An 18258-nucleotide genomic window follows, 5' to 3' on the forward strand; every position below is an offset into this window, starting at 1 on the left:
GCAGCAGAAATATGTTTTCAGCTATAAACGTGTTAGCGGAGGGAGATGAAAATGCAAGGATACTTGCAAATAAGTAGATGGGTGGAAGGGGATGTCGCCAGGGGAATTCGATTGTTTGCAATGACAGGATAGATACAACCTTGAGCTGCTTTTTAGGAATATTATATGAGGTGTTGAAAACATTTGCTTGGGTGGTAATAAATACTAAATGCAGCTGAAAACGGAATTTTACCTCTAAACCCTTTAAGGGTTACATGGATCCCAATCTGCCAGTTGCAAAATGGAAAATGGAAACTGGAAAGCAGCATAAAAAGCAATTCGACTCCGCGGCTTTTAGAACTGATTGTAAGAGATGCCGCAAACAAATGAAGTTGTCACCAGTGGTCATATACATACATACATATAGGCAGACCGCGAAAAGCCGCAAACGGAAAATTAAGCTGGCGAGTGGAAAACGGAAATGGAAAATGCTGCACTCGCAGTCCAACTAACAAATAGTCTTTAATCTTCTTAAGTGAGACTGCCCTCGCATCGGGCACAGGTGGTATGCCAGTGGAGGACTGTCATCAGGGTAGAATGTGAGTTGGTAATAAACCAAGCCAAGGAGCTAACTCGCCAAGAAGCATTCAGTTCCTTCTAGCCTAGCTTTTTATATCTCTATGCTATCTTCCTAAAACATCCTCGCTTCAGATGCTATAAACAGCTTATTTCGATGTACATGAAAAACCTTTGATTGATTAGCCGGAATCAGGAAAACTCGCCGTATATCCATATGGGAATCATTTGACCCCAAGTTCTATCATCCTGACTTTATTGATCTTCTTGAAAACAAATTAGAGAACAACTAAACTCATTACCAGGCTGTAGCCACCCCTTTTATATATACGAGTGGCATGGACGTCTGCTAAATTGGCAGTGTGTTTTTATTGTGAACCACAACAAACACATCATCGCAACAGCCCTTACCAGTAGTCGCATTAATTTTTATTCTTACAAAAAATAATAAGAATAAAGTGCCGAATACATTATATAAGCAATTGGGAATTCTAAATTCTAGTCAGAGCACATCTTTACCAAAAAAAAAGGGTAAACTCATGATAAATGGGTAGCAAACCGCTCCTTACCTACTAATTCTTTTCTCCTTCATAGATTTTCCTGATTTTGGTTTCGTCTCATGTAGCATTGGCTTTGCATGCAAACAGGGCAGCGAAAGTAATTACTTTAATGCGACCATTTGCCGCTTTAGTTGCTGCTGCTGCTGCGAGTTGCTGCGTTGGCCGAGATAAAGATAAACTTTTGCAATTACAGGAGGCGAGAGTGAGCGAAGCAGAAACAAGCCGTTGGATGGGAAAATGTAAGTAGTCGCAACCCGATAGCATCGAATCGAGTTTACGTTTAGTGCGCTTCCCATTGGCATTGGCTAATTAGCTGAAACAGCGCTCCGAGTTTCCTCTAAACCTACATTTAAATTATGCCCACTTAAATGGACTCTAAAGTGAGAAGACTTTAAAAGTTGTGGCTAACTTGCGAGCGTTGGAAATTTCTCAGTTAACATATGCAAAGGAAAAAATCAGAGTCTCAAGCTGGCAAAATGCTGTGTGCTTCGACTTAGGTGGGTGCGCCTAAAAGAACTTTTGATGACTTTTTGAAAGTTTTACGCTTCACCAGAAGTAAAACGCAAATTACCCGAACCAGCATTACTTATGGCCAACAATAACAAGAGCAAGAAGATCGACATCCGGCAGGAGCTGCTGCAAAAGATATAAAGTTGGAGCCCTCACTTCGCTCCTCATCATAATTTGATGGTCGAGACTTCGGGACTTTTGGTCCCCAACAAGTGAGTGCAACAAATGAGCCAAAATTGCGGCTAATTGGGCCACAGCTCGGAGTGGGTCAATTGGTGGGTTGTGCAGGAGTAAAGTACACTAAAGTACAGCTAAGCTTTTTAAAAAACAAACATGACCTTTAAAGTTGGTTTAATTCGTAAATGTAAATTAAATTTATTTATGCGTAATATATGTTATTAACACTTAAAAATTTGGTTCACTTTTAATCAATTACATTAGAAAGCGAGCGTTAATTACAAATCATTTTTTTGTATGAGTATTATTATATGAGCCAAAGGGAGCTGATGAAGTGCACGTTAATGAACCCTACACGCTCTTTAATTCAATATTCCACCGCGGGCCTAAGCCGCAGTTCGAAATCCAACTGGTATATGGAAGATAAAAACTTACCGCAAAGTCACATGCAAAAATTCGTGGGCATTTCGCTGTTTTTTCTAGCTGCTCCTGCTACTGCTACTGCTGCCGCTGCCGCTGACCAACCAAACATTTTGTTTGTGCAAAAATTCTGTGTGATTTCCCCACGGAAATTGATGATGGTGTTTGCTGAGTCGCAAACGTGTTGGCGGAGCTAAGCGGGATGAGTTTGGGGACAGGACAGCGCCTGCCCGTCGCTGGGCCCACCTACAGTGAATTTGTCATTTCCAGTTCTAAACGTGCGGACAAACACTGAATCACTCGTGCCCGAGGTTTCGGGGATCCGACGATACGGGAATCGGAATTCGCTGAGGGCCGGACAGACCCACCAGGAGATGGAACACGGAAACCCGAACCAAGCTGTGTCTGCTCAATGCCGATTCAGTGTGCGTTGCTCCTAGAGGTGATTGCGTGACGCGTACTTCGATACTGTCTCAATTAAAATGCGCAGCTTATTATCAATAAAATTATATTTGGAGCTAGGTACAGTAGCCCTTTTTGTACGACAGAGCTATGCCTAAGTTAAAGACCTAAAAAGTTGACTATATTTTTAGGCTTATAGTATCTTTTCTTATCAATGCATTTAATAATTAAATATTGTCACTAACATGGCTACTGGTGATTGATATAAGATAGGATATATGTTTCTATAACTCTACACTTTAGAAAACTTTAGCGTAGTCTTAGAATTTAGTCAGCACTTTTGATGATCCCCCCTACTATATGTAGTAGTAATAAAACTCTCGATCGCTGTTCAGCCATTCGTGAGTCCTTCTCTTGTTTGGGCTTCTGTTGGCATGGTTGTCAGCAGCCGTGCCAAAGGACTGGAGTCTGGACTCAGCTCGAGGACGAGGACGAGGACGATGACGACGAGGACAAGAGCGCAGTGCGTGTCGCTTTAACAAACCGGAAGCTACATGCGATGTAATGAAAAAGGACAGGGCGGAAGTCGCAGTGGGGTTCCCCATTTCAGCAAGGGTGCCCAGTGGGCCCGTTTCTGTTCTGATTCAGAACTTCGAACTACGGCCCTTTCCGAATGAGTTTGCTTTAACGCTGCTGGTATTTATAGACAATTGGTTCGTGATTGTTGACAGCGCTCAGCGTCCCGCTAAACTCTCCACGGACCCAGCCATCGACATGGACCGACATAGACCGTGGAGCACTCGAATCGAATTGACTCGGCTCGAATCGACTCAGCTCTGCTCTGGCAATTTTTTGCATGCTCCATAAAAATGGTACAAAATATGGTTGACTGTGGGCAGAAGCGAGTCGGAACCAGATGAGTGGGTTTAAGTGAATGGCTGCGCACTGCATGCAGGAAATAGCGGGCAGTTTCCCATTTAGGCAATTGAGTTAGGCCTCTAGGCCTCTATGCCTCTAGGCCCAGGAATAAATCAGCGAAATCTGCAAAGGATTTTGTGAGGAAAATTGCATTTAACACGGAGTATACACGAAAAAATACCAAAGTCATTACAACGTAGAATTTTGTGATTTCAGTAAAATCTTTTTCTTCTTAAGACTTCAAAAAAATAACAAGAACACAAAAATTATAAAGAAAAAGACGATGCACAAAAAAATGTCTCCTAATTTACATAAGCTCAGAAGAACTTGTCACTTCAAAAGTGATGATTTAATTTTACTCTCGAAATAATTAATAAATTTCACCAAATTAACATATAGAAAATTTATTAAAATACAAACGCTTTGGCCAAAATATGTCTGAAACAAATAATACTCGTAGTCATAATATCAGGCTGGAGAAAGAGGAATCTCCTCTTGTTAGCAGCAGCAGTAGTGTAAAGACTGGGTCGAATTCCAGCCCTTTAGAGTTGGAAGTAATTGTGGAGGAGAGTTTAAAACAGATTGGAACACCTCCAAACTATGACGAGCTAACTCTGAATAGCATTGTGGATGCAATTATGCCCAAAATTAAGAACAAGTTAATGGGCCTTGATGCGATCGAGTTGGAGGTCCAGAATATCCGAAAATCCCTGGACACATATAGTCAGCAAATGAAAGCAGTGGATGGGGACATAGCTGAAATATTTTTGGACCTGCACAATATTTACAAGAGGCTCGAAGGACTCGATAAAAGTGGCAGGAAGTTATGCAGCACAAAGAAAGCCATTTTATTAAGGCATGTCAAGGAGTCTGAAGACTTGCTGAACCGTTCACGACGTTATCTAACAAACGATCCCAAAGAGATGAGTGCCCATCTTGTTGGTCCACCAACGGAAGTCCCATCGATTCCTAAGGTACGTAAACGCTTTTCAAAAATAGTAAAACCAAATAACGATCGCTATCTAGGACACAGCCAACTTGGAGGGCAGCTCGAAAGGAAGTACCTAAACCGAACCTAATAATTTTGATTGATGATTGTACTACTCACTCCATCTAAATCTGTGCATAACATACTTCAGAGACGGCAAACGGGTGTTAAATGTGGACTGCAACAAAAAAATATTTATTAAATTTCTAACTATTTACAACAAACATCTGACTAAATGGCAAGGAGAATTACTGCGTTGGATAACCTGGCTTAACTGGGAATAACCTGTAGACCTTAACATTCTACTGTTTTCAATTGCTGGTCTCACTTGCTCCCCAATTTCTTTGTTATCTCTCTGTTTTTCCTTCAATGGCTTTGTAAACAAAGCAAAGTGCAAATTTATGTGGTAAACCACTTGAAATCGAACATTTTTTCCATCAGAGGAGATGCCCTGAATGCAAAGCTTTGATTGTTGCTTAAAATGTATCTTGAACCGTATCTGTATCTCACTTCTTGCCCTCACCGAATCCGAATCCGAATTCGAATCCGAGCCCGCAACTGTTGTGCAAATGTAAATGTTGGCAAAGTGGCAAGTCAGGTGGTTGGATGATGTTCTTCATTCCATTCCATTAGCCTCAAGTTAAAGCTTTGGCTGAGCTGATGATTGTTAAAGTCGAAATGTGCATTCGAATTCGGGTCTAAATCGATACCGATATACGTCAGGTGGATTTGAACGTGTGTGAAAATTGAGTTTAATCAGTAGTTATTTTGCTTGCCTTAATTCATGTTCCCATTACGATTTGATATAAGCAGATTTAGCTGGCCCCGTCGCCTGTTGTTATTGTTGAGGCAAAACGGGGCTAATTCGATTATCGTCAATCGGTGTGTGGTAGTTCTTAATTGATTTGAGCAAACGCTACAAACGAGATTAATTGATGAGACAGGGCAACCGAAGCCCAAATGGGCAATGCCAAAGCCCCCAATCTAAAATGGACAATTCAAATTGAATGTATGCCTATTCAGAGATCCATTCTAAATTGTGTTGTCTTCTTTACTGCAGCAGGTTGTGTGCACTCAAAATAATAGAGCGCAGTATAGAGCAAATACGACAAAGGGACAAAACGCAAACGGAAAACGCAAAAGCTAAAAACTTGGTAGGAGGATCCAAGGATCTCTGCTGGCTGTGCAGCCTGTGTAATAGCAGCGTTTACTCAATTTTAGTACGTAGTAAACGTATTTCTTTTATGGCCCCGTAGGTTATTTGTGCATCGCTCTGACTCGCTGGCACGGTCTACATTCCGGGATGCTAGCGTACATTCAGACAAACAATTCAGAAAAGATATATATCCCTGACACAATAAACGAAGTTCGTTTCCTGAGTGGCCATTTTACTGCGAGGCCTTTCAGTCGGAGTGGCTCCACCACCCAGCACCCAGCAACCATCACCCATCTTTCCCAGCTACTCAACCCCTATCTTGGGGCCAGAACTAAGCAAATATTCGCACACAAATATGATGAAGTATCGGGGAGGTGGGCGGAGGTGGGTGGGTGGGTGTATATGTTTGGATTCCTGCTTCTGGTTTGCTTTTAATTGCTTTCAAGTAAACAGAGTGCCCCTTGGTAAATGGGAACATAAATATAATTGCCAGGTTGGTTCGCAATGCTTTAAAATTTCCACTCTCGAGGCCATATGTGCCAGAGCCAAACATTTGCCTGTCCAGCTTTCCTTCCTTAGCTCCACTTGCTGGAGGCTTGGATTGTGTTTTCCACTGCCGAAGGTGTTACTTAATTTAATGCCGTGATTTGTGTGCCACCCTGATTATTGTGGTCGCCATTCTGGGGCCTTTGATTTCCCTACTAAACTGGCAAACACAACAAGCGTTCTAAACGAGAACAAGCAATCTTTTTCCAACAGAATGTGTTTTGTGTATTATAAATATTAATAACTAACTGAATCAAAAGTCGGAGATAATTACTCATGAAAAAAAATCGTTCGATAAATCATCTGAAGCATTTAAAGCGTTGCATTATTTTCTAAAATGTGCTTGTGGTATTATAATTTACATATAATGCAAATCACTTATGTTGCATTGTGTTATTTACATAACTGCCAACCCGCAGTGTGAATGATTTTTCCCATAGTCCTTTTTTGTTGCTGAATCGAGTTTGGGAGAGTATTGGTCAAGTGCCAGCTGCATTAGGCCATAAATTTGCCAAAAAGTAAACAGTAAACATTTTATTGTTGTTCCTTCCCGCACAGCCCTCCCATTTGACTGTTTTAAATAATTATTTAACATTTTACATTGTTTAGCTCGCGTTTTTCGTGTCGCTATGCGGGCGAGCTCGATGTAGGTGGTGGCTTTTGTTTGTTGTAAAGATTTGCACGATTTGCATTTGTGCCAAAACGATTCATGAATGATTCATGTGCGCCAGACCAGAAGCAGATGTCGACAATACTCATCCCAGTTCGATTTATGCATCGGGCACGTGCCAAACGTTTTGCAGTGATGACGTTGAAGCTTTAAAAGGATTTCAAATTTTATAAAAGAGGCTGGGAGTTCTAAACCCGAAAAAAGTGGTTCAGATTTGAAACGGGTTTTCAAGAAGCACTTTTTTTTTCGGATTGTCTACTTTTCGCAGCAAGACTTGCTTTTTCTATCACTAGCAGAGTAGGAGATACTTAAACCAATTCAAAACATGCCGGTAAGTTTTTAGTTTGCAATTTGCTTTTCTTTTTATAACCTTTGCTCTTCTTGTTAACAGATAATAGCCAAGCAGACTTTAGGGAATAGGAAAGATGGCAATGGTCAAATAGCTAAGCAAACACCAACTTGCAAAGTAGGTCATGGCCTAGGTCGAAGGATATCGCTGACAGGCTTCAGTCAGAAAGTAAATAAATACCAAAACTATAAGCTTAGAGAGGAGGGTGCAACAACCTGGCTAAATGGCAATGGTCAAAACATTGCCGTACAGAAAAAACACATCAAGAATTTGGGCATAGACGTTAATAATTTTTATGGAGGACCAGTCATAACAAGTAGGCCGAAACTTTCTACCCAGCGAAGGCACATTTATTTTGCGCAGCTTGGGGTGTCCAAATCTTCAGATGAGTCAAAGCTGAGTACTGAAACCAATGCACCTGAAGGTGATATAAATAATATGGTAACGCAGCAAGAACAACCTAACAAAATATACTGGCTCGACAATAAGGTATCAAAATTCCAAAAAATAATGAATCCCGAGATTGTTAGACCGATCGATAAATTTACTCTAGAAAACTTAAGGAAATGTCCTCAACGCGTGAGAGATTCCCGAAATAGCCGAGTTCATAAGCGTTACGAAAAAAAGTTATCGAAACCAATAAACAGCACAACGAATAGAAGAACTGTAGTAAGGATGTCTGAGGAAAATGTTGAGTATGATACTATAACACTATGCGACTTCGGAGAAATAACACCCAGGAATTATCCAGAGGAGACAGACAGCGAAAAATGGTACAGCTCTGACCCAGACAGCGATGATACGATAATAGGAAGCAGTCATATAGATGATAATATATCCACTTCAGAGGAAGAAAACGTTCAAATTGGAACGGGGTATGAATCGGATATATCCCTAGAAGAAACGCTGTTCACAGCAGATTATAATAGGCCAATATATAATATAAAACCGGTTGATAGTGATATCCTTACTTTAGAGAAAGGAGAACTTCACAGTCGCAGGAAAAAAGAAGTCGTGATCTTTTTAGAAGGCGAAAGGGCATTACTTGCAAGAAAAGTGATCACTTTAAGTGATAAGGAAGACAGTGATATTTTTACCCCAGAGGATGAAAACATTCAAGGTCGAATGGAGTATGAGTCGGAAGAAGAACCACAGTGTTCGGAAAAAGAGTTCACAGCGGAGTATAAAATGCCAAAATATAATATAAAACCGGTTGAAAGCGATATCTTTACTTTAGAGAAAGGAGAACTTCACAGTCGCAGGAAAAAAGAAGTCGTGACCCTTTTAAAAGGCGAAGGGCCATTACTTGCAAAAAAAGTGATCACTTTAAGTGGTAAGGAAGACAGTGATATTTTTACCCCAGAGGATGAAAACATTCAAGGTCGAATGGAGTATGAATCGGAAGAAGAACCACAGTGTTCGGAAAAAGAGTTCACAGCGGAGTATAAAATGCCAAAATATAATATAAAACCGGTTGATAGTGATATCTTTACTTTAGAGAAAGGAGAACTTCACAGTCGCAGGAAAAAAGAAGTCGTGACCCTTTTAAAAGGCGAAGGGCCATTACTTGCAAAAAAAGTGATCACTTTAAGTGATAAGGAAGACACTGATATTTCTCCCTCAGAGGATGAAGACGTTCAAAGTCGAATGGAGTATGAATCGGAAGAAGAACCACAGTGTTCGGAAAAAGAGTTCACAGCGGAGAATACAAGGCCAAAATATAATATAAAACCGGTTGATAGTGATATCTTTACTTCAGAGAATGGAGAACTTCACAGTCGCAGGGAAAAAGAAGTCGTGATCCTTTTAGAAGGCGAAGGGCCATTGCTTGCAAAAAAAGTGATCACTTTAAGTGATAAGGAAGACACTGATATTTCTCCCTCAGAGGATGAAGACGTTCAAAGTCGAATGGAGTATGAATCGGAAGAAGAACCACAGTGTTCGGAAAAAGAGTTCACAGCGGAGAATACAAGGCCAAAATATAATATAAAACCGGTTTATAGTTATATCTTTACTTCAGAGAATGGAGAACTTCACAGTCGCAGGGAAAAAGAACTCGTGATCCTTTTAGTAGGCGAAGGGCCATTACTTGCAAAAAAAGTGATCACTTTAAGTGATAAGGAAGACACTGATATTTCTCCCTCAGAGGATGAAGACGTTCAAAGTCGAATGGAGTATGAATCGGAAGAAGAACCACAGTGTTCGGAAAAAGAGTTCACAGCGGAGAATACAAGGCCAAAATATAATATAAAACCGGTTTATAGTTATATCTTTACTTCAGAGAATGAAGAACTTCACAGTCGCAGGAAAAAAGAACTCGTGATCCTTTTAGTAGGCGAAGGGCCATTACTTGCAAAAAAAGTGATCACTTTAAGTGATAAGGAAGACACTGATATTTCTCCCTCAGAGGAAGGATTTCAAAGCGAAGGACATGAGGCGAGTGAATTGACAATTAACTCAGAAGAAGACAAATCACTACTTGCGGAAAATGACTTTATTCTAGATAATATGAATCTTAAGAATGATGCACAGTATGGCAAAGGCATAGAAATCATAGATACTTTATTACGAGATGACAATTCAAATTCGGAGTTACGACAACCATCAATGATCACATTTCAAGTTACTATCACTTACTGTAATGATTCGCAATTGTGGCAATTTCTGTTAAAAACCTATAAGGAGTTGATGAATAATGGCAAGCTTCCTTGGATGGATCCTAAAGCACGTGTGTGTATTTCGGAATTTAATCGTCCTAGTGAGCGTCACTGTGATCTAACATTTTTGCTTTATGTCTTTAGTGGATTGGGGAATATTCGTACAGCCACATTAGTAAGAATTGACATACGTTTTTCATCAAATGCTAAAGAAAAACCTTCACCATATCTCGACAAACTGGGTTTTGATTTGGAAAAGGCTCGCTTGGCACAGCTGTTGAAAAAGGCAATGGAGGTCGATAGGATCGAACTTATAATGGCAAAGCGCAATAAACAGTTGATAAATAATTTCAAGCGCATAAGGATTTTGCTTGCAGATAAGAAGGTTAAAAATAAAAGGTTTTGTTGTACCAAAAAAAAAAGGCGGTTAAATTCGATGCTACGCATGATCCTTCGAATCCACCCATTATTTATAATTTGCAGTGTAATTGTCATCAGCGCCTCGTTCTTGGTCTACCACGAGCTATATTTTGAGCGACCGAAGCCTCTAACGCTTTGGAAGACCTTTTTGCTATGTTTTGATATATAATTTCGCCTTTTACTAATCGATATATTTGATAATTTCAATAAAATATTTTTATAATTTTTTTTTTAATTGAGGGTTTATATTTAAATATTTATTTTAAATTTCAAGAGCTCATACAGCCACTTGGGGAAAAATGTAATGGTTAATAGTCTTCGAAACACATAACGCATCTTGTTCATTAAAAGTGGCTTTCATACCTTTGTGACCTTGTTGCGAATGGCAAGTGTCTTAGCAACAAGCCTTTTAAGTATTTAGTACCCAGTCGATTATCTCCCGCTTACTCCTTTTCCCGAATTCCCCGGGTTCAGATGGAGATTGAGATAGAGATGGAAATGGCAGGAACAGCAGCCTTCCCGACAGCCAATCACGCCAGTGAACGCCAGCAAATGCAAATTTAATGGTCTATGAAAAAGGTAGCCGGGCAAATGCTTTTAACCACATCCGCTGCTATTAGTTCACCGACGGAGCCATCAGAGCCGTTGCTAAACAACAAGAGCGACGGATAACAATGGAAAATGACGCCAGTGGAAATGCGAAAATCAATTCGCATTAGTGGATGGTGTTATTTCATCTTGCTCTGCTGGAGAATTGGCAATATCCCTCGCAAACCCTCGCTTAAATTTTAGATTAGCCGAACGGAAAGTAAAGCTCAGGAACCACCGCAAAAATGTACCAGTTGTATGAGCATTGAATATCTAATGTCTAGAGAGTGTACACTTGGAAACATATAAAAGTGGATAGTGTATATGTTATATACTTTTTGATATGGGTATTAGCCAACGACTCATTTGATGCCTGCTTCTGGTGGGAAATCATCAGATTTCGGTATCTCCGATTCGAGATATTCTGCAGTATATAGAGGGTAGCCACATAATGCCAACAAAGCTAGGCGAATTGTTTTGTGCGCTGCAATCACAGAAGATAAATGTGTGTCCAATCGGCATTTACGGTAATTGTTCTGCTTATTCCCGCATAGATCGCCAAACTGACAACCGACAACGACCGCAGTCAAATATGAGCAATGGCCCGGATCGGATCACAGGCTTTCAAGCAAATGCTGACTGGGCGGAGGACGCTCGTCAGCTGCAATCCGCAGAGGGGATTTGAGTGTGTCGCTTTTTCTTTGCCATTTCCTGCCGTGTCCTGCTATTCGTGCATGCAATCCAAAACACACAGATACAAGCACTGCCACACTCACAACATGTTGTGAGCCAGAACAACCTGACACTCGCACAGATACACACACAAGCACTCATTGAGGGGCAATGCATTCAAGCGCAAATTAAGCTTGACAAGCAAAAATTAAACTGAGTGTATCTGTGTGGCAGGGTGTACTTGTATCTGGTAGATACATTCCGCACTCAGTGTGTGTTTCCATGCTTGTTGGGCAAAATATAATTTCTTCATGTTCAGTTCATTAAACAGAGCAAACCAACTCGGAAAAGCACTTACCATGAATAGATTTTAAGGGGCCCAACAGCCATACAGCCAACAGCTGACGAGAAAGACTACGAAATACGAAGGCGAGAGAAATGGTCTACCCAATTCAAATAAATATGCAAAACGCAAAATGGTACGATACAAATGAATTTCAAATATCACTGCATATCATTCTTAATGAACTATTTGTGTTTGCTTGTTTGCTTATATTTCTTTTATTCGAAGTTGTAGAATTCCCGGCATTATGCATTCAATTTATTTGTGCCAAACGGCACAACCTGTTTAGAATAGTAGTTAACTTGTTTTCAGTATTAGTTCATAAGGACATATCTAAAATTTTATAATCAGTCTTTCTCCCTTTACAATTTGTTTTTATAATATTTTTGTAGCCAATGACAATCTAAATAAGTTGGTTGTCCTTCACAACTCTTTCCCAAATTCAATATAGAGCAATAAATATGGCAAGCGCCTAAGCGAAATTATACATTCAATAATAATTAACAAATTGACAATCAATAATTTATAGTTTTACCGCCTAGAGTCTGGTTCCTTTAAATAATCTAAAACCAAACCAGACATGAATTCATCATGCCAAAGAAAAAGGCTCTGCGGCAGATACTCGATAATACTATATTACATTTTGGTTGGCCGAGGAAATGACAACGCAGGAGCCATTGTACCGAGTTAGTGGCGTCAAATCACTTAAACGCCGCCCAGACAAAGGCCAAATCTCCGGAAAAAAAAATCTTGAAACCGATTGGCGTGGCCGAAAGCAATTCCCCACGATGACAGCCACAAAGTGATGAACTCTGTTTTTGAGGCCGGTTGTCAAATGAGGGTCGTCATCTACATTATGTGCGCTGCTATACTAGTATGTATAAGCGTGTATATAGCGTGTATATATTTATGTTTCTTATTTTAGCAATTTGATACTGAGTCGCATTAACTTTGACATCCGCATGATTATGACTCTTGAGAGAGTCCCTCTTCGCCCCTCTTCGTCCCTCTTTGGCTGTGCATGACTTTTGCACTTTGGCAAAGTTGATGAAATTAATATTAATCTGTACTCAAGAGCCACTTGGAAGTTGCAAGCTCATTCATAGACTGCTTATCAGTGGCGAGGTACTGATAGGCTAAAATCCATGCTGCGTACATGACGCCGTATAAAAAGCAAATGATCGATAATTTTTCAGGAGTTACAAGTATTTATGTATGAAATCAAATGCTTATATTATACAAGGCTTACGTCATTACTCTTAGTGACTGCAGAATACCTTTCGTATTTATTTTCAAAGTAGGAATCTATTAATAAGTACCATTACAGATCGATTCTGTAGTGTTCACCTCGATTCCAAATATGCGCCACATTCATGATTTGAGAAGCACATTGGCCTGATTACACCAAGTCAAACATAAAATTCTCATCTGGTGATATGCCTCTGTAAATACTCACTAGACAAATGCTATCTATATGCAATCAGCAAATATGTGCTCAAAGGACCTCGGCATCAGCGCTACAAAGCCCATAACGAAGGCATCTCATCCGTCCCATCTTTTCAATGCATTATGCAGGCACTTTTGCAGGCAAGTGGAAATTATGTCAAAACAAAACGTGCAAGTCAAGTCACTCGTTAGTCTGAGAGGCATTTCAATTAAAGGTTCGCAATGTGCAAGATGGCGTAGGAGCACATCCAGAAAAATACACAGAAACGAGAATTGCGGCCACAAAGTTCAACTAATGCGATATGCACAGAAGAGTGAAATGTTCAGTTGGGCGGTATAAAAAGCCGGGAAGAAAACATTCATAAAAACTAGCCACATGTTGTTCTAACACCCTTTATTACCAGAATTAGCTACTCTGTATGAAAATATCTTCACTGCTATTTAATTTTAATATAAATAAATTTTTTAGATCTTTTGAGTAATTTTCCTATTTTGTGTTTGATTGAAATACTACAAAATATCTCTAAAAATATATTCTTTGAATCTTTAATTTTAAGCCAGATCGAAAGTCTTTTTAGAATAGCGAGCATTCAGATACGATATATCTCCTCGCTGTGCATACGAATTTCTTGTCTTTGGTTTTTCTGTGCATATGTCTGGGCAGCATTTGTAAGGATTTTCCATGTCTTTCTTTCTTTCCAATGTGACTGTGGGTGTGTTTGCGTGCTTTGCGAGTCGACTTCATTCATTCATTCAAAAAAAGTTAATTCATAAATCGCACAAAGCGCGCTGATACGAAAGACGCACACTTGGCATGGCAACCCTTATTGCTCACAGCCCCCTTGCAATGTGCATTTGAGGGGAAGGTTGGATGGTTGGATGGTTGGATGCGCCAGTTTCCTCGTCTCCTGTTCAAATAAAAGATTTCTATCAGGTGGCTCTTATGGCGCATAAAAGTACTTAAATTTGTTTGACTTTTGGCCAGATCTCAGTGGCTGTTGGCATGGCGTCGTCGGTCGGTTCTTCTGCCTCGTTATGGCAAACTGCTGAGGGAAATCACGACCCTCGCAACTTGTTTAATTGTTCACCCATCGCCGAGCACGGCGACAAAAACGTTTTGTTTGCGAATGCGTTTAGCGAGATTGCTCCGCTACGATATGGGATATGATTACAAAATCAGAAATGTATACATATATGGTAAGGTCTGTACGACATTATCGAGGGTAGCCACAGGGAACTATTGCTATTGGGATTTTAAAAACTAAAATTAATTTGTAACTGGTACCTTACCATATATTTTGATTTGTATGGGCCAGTTGCCAGTATTACTCGAAATTAAACTTACAATCTTGATAAATACAACCACAGTGACTTCAATCTTAGATAAATGCTCTAAAAAAAGTAGATATACCAATAAGAGAAAAGGATAAAGTACATAAAATTTGTTTTAACGATGTAACAATTTTAAAGAGAATGCTAGAAGTAAGCAACCGAAGTAGTTTTCCTGCAACTTCGAGCATTAAGTGCACCTGGCGCCAAACATTACGATTGACCCTCGGTGACCTCACCTGCCGGTAGTCAGCCATGAAATTGAACGCCTTCTTGGCGGCATTTTCAATCAGTGGGCGCGGCCAAAGGGCCGTGGCTAAACACCCGTGAAATGGTGACAAAACCCGCCTCAACTCCGCCGAATGCACTCGGCGCACATGTGACTTTATCAAGTTCTGTAAACTGCTTATTTCTCACCACTTCAGAGCCATCTCAAGTGCCACCGATGGGGGGATTTAAAAGGGCTTTAAGGGGCTGGCAGGGGGGTGGGCGTGGTGACGCATCGACAACAACAACAGCAGCAGCAACATCACTTGAGGCAGACAACAAAATGGCGCAAGCGCTTCCCTTTGTTGGGCGTAAAACTTAAGGCTTAAGCCTTTCTGGAGAGCCCTGCGCCCGAGGAGGCAGTACGTGATTTTATCAAAGGGAAAGCCAAAAGGGGATCTCCGCCACCCACTAAGCCACCCACCGCGAACACCACACCACACCGCACTACACCACACCACACCACACCACACCACACCATTCGAGGACCCATCGACACCCTTGGGCTGCGTCAAAATATGCCGCAATCAGGCTGCAAAACATTTTCATTTATATTTAAATACAAAAAACGCAGAAGAAAAGACAGAGAGGCATCGGCAAGCCAGGGGGTTCGGGAATATGGATTTGGGAACGGTGTAGTGGGGTGAGTGGCTTGTGGGTGGTTTGTGGGTGGTGTGAGGAAGGAAACGGAAACGCGTTTTCGATTATGTTTAGCCGCTTTTCGGGCAGCTTATCGACGCCCACGCATATGGGCCATCCACCCTGCATTCCATATTTATTGCGGACCATGATTTATTATAATTTTATGCATGAATCTCGTTTCGACATGGCCGTGCGTGTGTGTGGTCGTGCGTGGGAGTCGTGTGCATTGTGGGCGTGGATCCACTTCAGGTGAAATGAGTCTGCTCGAATGCGTATCCGAATGTCTATCAAAGTGTTGACTCACTCGGCATTGATTCACTGGAATATTCAGTTATCAGAAGTATAGATGTAGAAATACTTAACTATTTCAGTTTAATATATATGAAGTTATTTATGTAAAGTATAATATTAGTTCGAATTTGCAAGTTACATTTTTTGTAATTTTTTTCACTTCTTGAGAAACGAACAGAAGTGCAACTTTGCATTGTGCAACTTAACATTCTTGAAGGCTCGAAACTGGGAAGATTAGAACGCCATTGGAATGAATCGAAATTGTTCGATAGTTTCCACTCAAAGAGCGAAAATTGGTGCATCATTTACGGCCCATATGCTGTGCATGAATATTTCAAACGGCCAGAACCATTTTGGCCAAAGTGAAAGGAGGAAAGCGAAAGCGAAACGGCCTACGGATTATCACACTCGATAGTGCCGTTCCGTTCGATTCCTGACCGACTTCGCCCCACCCCAACCCACTTTAATGCTCTTATTGTTGTCGCCGACCGAACCGTCTGCTCATTAATTCATACGATGGCACTTTGCTTCGTTGGCAATTCAATTGCAAACTCTCCGGAGACACCGGTAAGGAGCGAGGGGGTCGCGGGTCGCAGCCCGGGTTAAGTGCCAACTTGCTCACGTATTTCCCCTGGCCGCCCATCGACCTCAATTGACCCCCACCCACAATCCGCCGAAATGACCATTTTGTTTATGCATGCATAATTGCTCGACTCTGACCGCCATACGCACACAAACTCTCACGCTTAAAGTTAAGAAAGTTTCGGGATCAGTAGGTGAAGCAATTCTGAACGAAAAGAAATTAATAATAAAGAATATGAAAAAATTGGAAAACACTTCCTCAGGTCTTTTGTATCTGGAAAATCACCAAACGTCATAATTTTCTTGTATTCGGAGTTTGAGTATGCATCAAAAAATACTTTATATTAAAACATGCTGTCATAGTAGATTTCCTCGAGTTTCAGATATCAGGAGTACAAGAAATATATTTCAAAACTCTTTTTAAATACAAATAAAAAAAATAAAAAAATGTGGGCAGTATTTGTAACCAAAATGTTCTTGGCATATCGACAGAAATAGGCAACTATCAAAATACAAACAAATCAAAATAATTTTATAGGTGTGGGTGTGAAAGATTTGGGCGTTAAGGTGGGCATGGCAATGTTCTGAAACTAAAGTGCAAAGCTTATGCCTCACTAGAATCTGCATGCTTATTCATAACATTCTACCTTATCCGATATAGTTCACCAGATCGTTACTTTCAGAAGTATGAACTGGTCGACTTTGGGATCTGGGCTACTTTTCAGAAAACGCGTCCTTTTATTTGATACATTCTTTTTAGAGTGTCTAGAATACCCCCTTACTCTACGAGTAACGAAATCAGAAAGACGTAGTGTGCAGTTAGTTTATCTAAAGGTACAATTTTCAAAAGAAGTTTAAAGTTCATCCCAGATTGATGTGCTAAGAGGAAACTTTTCCAAATATTTGCGACCACAAAAACACTCAATCAATTTCCATTACAATCAGGACCGGCATTCAATCCATTCTTTCTTGTGTACATATAATTTACTAGCCTCGCACTCGACACCTCCCACGATTGGCGCATTTCCCATAAATAACCAAAAATAAATATAAATTATCCAACATTAGCGGGAAAACTACAATGGGAAACTCGAAATAAGCCAAGCAAACAGAAATAAGCGGGGTGGAAAAAACAACGGCCCCGTTGACTAATTAGGGGCATTAGTCAACAGTGGCAAACCGGCAGTTCATTGCCAAATCGAATGTAAAGCCTGCCGATAAGAAACTGGATGGTACAACTGTAGTTCGTTGCCGATGAATTCCAATCCAAAAGATACTGGGGTTTGTGGTTTTGCCCGGAAGGGGAAGGCGCGATTATGAATGATAAGCGAAGAAAACTCACACAATTACGGCAATTGCTCATAGCACTGGCCACGCCCACAGCTCGGACCGCCCAAATCAAATCCGTTGAAGCCGCAGTAACTAACGGTTGCAATTTAGGAAATTCAATTATGTCCCCACGACCAGGCCAAATCGAGCAACTTTGTCAATTCCTCAGTCGGCAGTGAAGCGTGCGGGAAGCGGATGAGCCGAAGGATATAGTGGGTGATTGGGTGGTTGTGTGGCTGGGTGGTTCGATGGGTCAATTGTGCCGGCTGAGGTCCTTTGCCCACATTGCATGTAATCAAACAGTTTGCGTAGCAATTTTCGATTATCGTTTGACTGATTTCGTGTTAAATCAATTAAGACGTTGCACAGCCCGTTCGTCCATCGTGTTCCGTATTCCGTATCCCGTATCCCGTATCCTGTATCCCCGTATTCCGTATACCC

General features: G+C 40.7%; 2 protein-coding genes across 2 annotated transcripts; both read left to right on the forward strand.

The window, feature by feature from the left end:
• The first annotated feature begins 3870 nt into the window (after positions 1 to 3870).
• Positions 3871 to 4754, forward strand: LOC120458409. The gene is made up of 2 exons (XM_039646043.1): positions 3871 to 4516; positions 4569 to 4754. Exons 1-2 carry the CDS (start codon positions 3977 to 3979, stop codon positions 4608 to 4610), a joined length of 582 nt encoding a protein of 193 aa, XP_039501977.1. The 5' UTR covers positions 3871 to 3976; the 3' UTR covers positions 4611 to 4754.
• Positions 4755 to 7078: 2324 nt separating this feature from the next.
• LOC120458408 lies at positions 7079 to 10561 on the forward strand. Its single transcript, XM_039646042.1, has 2 exons — positions 7079 to 7233; positions 7294 to 10561. The coding sequence occupies exons 1-2, from the start codon at positions 7228 to 7230 to the stop codon at positions 10495 to 10497; spliced, it is 3210 nt and encodes a 1069-aa protein (XP_039501976.1). The 5' UTR covers positions 7079 to 7227; the 3' UTR covers positions 10498 to 10561.
• Positions 10562 to 18258: the final 7697 nt, after the last annotated feature.

The sequence above is a fragment of the Drosophila santomea genome, chromosome 2L, assembly GCF_016746245.2.
Source record: "Drosophila santomea strain STO CAGO 1482 chromosome 2L, Prin_Dsan_1.1, whole genome shotgun sequence".
Taxonomy (NCBI): Eukaryota; Metazoa; Arthropoda; class Insecta; order Diptera; family Drosophilidae; genus Drosophila; species Drosophila santomea.